At 57.7% G+C, this 345-nt stretch overlaps 1 protein-coding gene across 1 annotated transcript in view; it reads left to right on the top strand.

The window, feature by feature from the left end:
* The first annotated feature begins 212 nt into the window (after nucleotides 1-212).
* Nucleotides 213-345, top strand: part of TRAP1 (TNF receptor associated protein 1) — a 47,923-nt gene continuing 47,790 nt past the window's right edge. Inside the window, exon 1 of the mRNA XM_024759522.1 lies at nucleotides 213-345. This exon is cut by the window's right edge and continues 258 nt beyond it. Within this exon, the coding sequence (XP_024615290.1) occupies nucleotides 213-345 (133 nt within the window).

Below are 345 nucleotides of genomic sequence, written 5' to 3'. Positions count from 1 at the left end.
CAAGTTTTGGTGTAGACAAGTCAAGCCTGAAATTCTCCCTTTTACTCTTTTCAACTATTTGTTTTGTCTTGGTTTGGAGAGACTGACTTCCATTGGTCTGGACCGTTGGCCCGAGACTTATATAAAGACCCTGGAGATGTTAACTGCTTCTGCCCCGGCGCCGCCTTTTCACACGCTGCTAGGTGGATGTTAACATCTGCCCCATTTCTGGGATGCACAAACCGAGGGCCAGCTGGCGGCGGACAAGTGCCCCGGCGGCTCAGCGCACACGGCCGTCGCCCTTGACAACGCGGCACAAGGTCACGGAGGTCCCGCCCCCAGGTCCGGCTGCCCCCGCGCGGCCAG

Source organism: Neophocaena asiaeorientalis, unplaced genomic scaffold (assembly GCF_003031525.2).
Source record: "Neophocaena asiaeorientalis asiaeorientalis breed wild unplaced genomic scaffold, Neophocaena_asiaeorientalis_V1.1 scaffold254, whole genome shotgun sequence".
In the NCBI taxonomy this organism is placed as follows: domain Eukaryota; kingdom Metazoa; phylum Chordata; class Mammalia; order Artiodactyla; family Phocoenidae; genus Neophocaena; species Neophocaena asiaeorientalis.
This window is presented reverse-complemented; position numbering and strand designations above follow the sequence as displayed.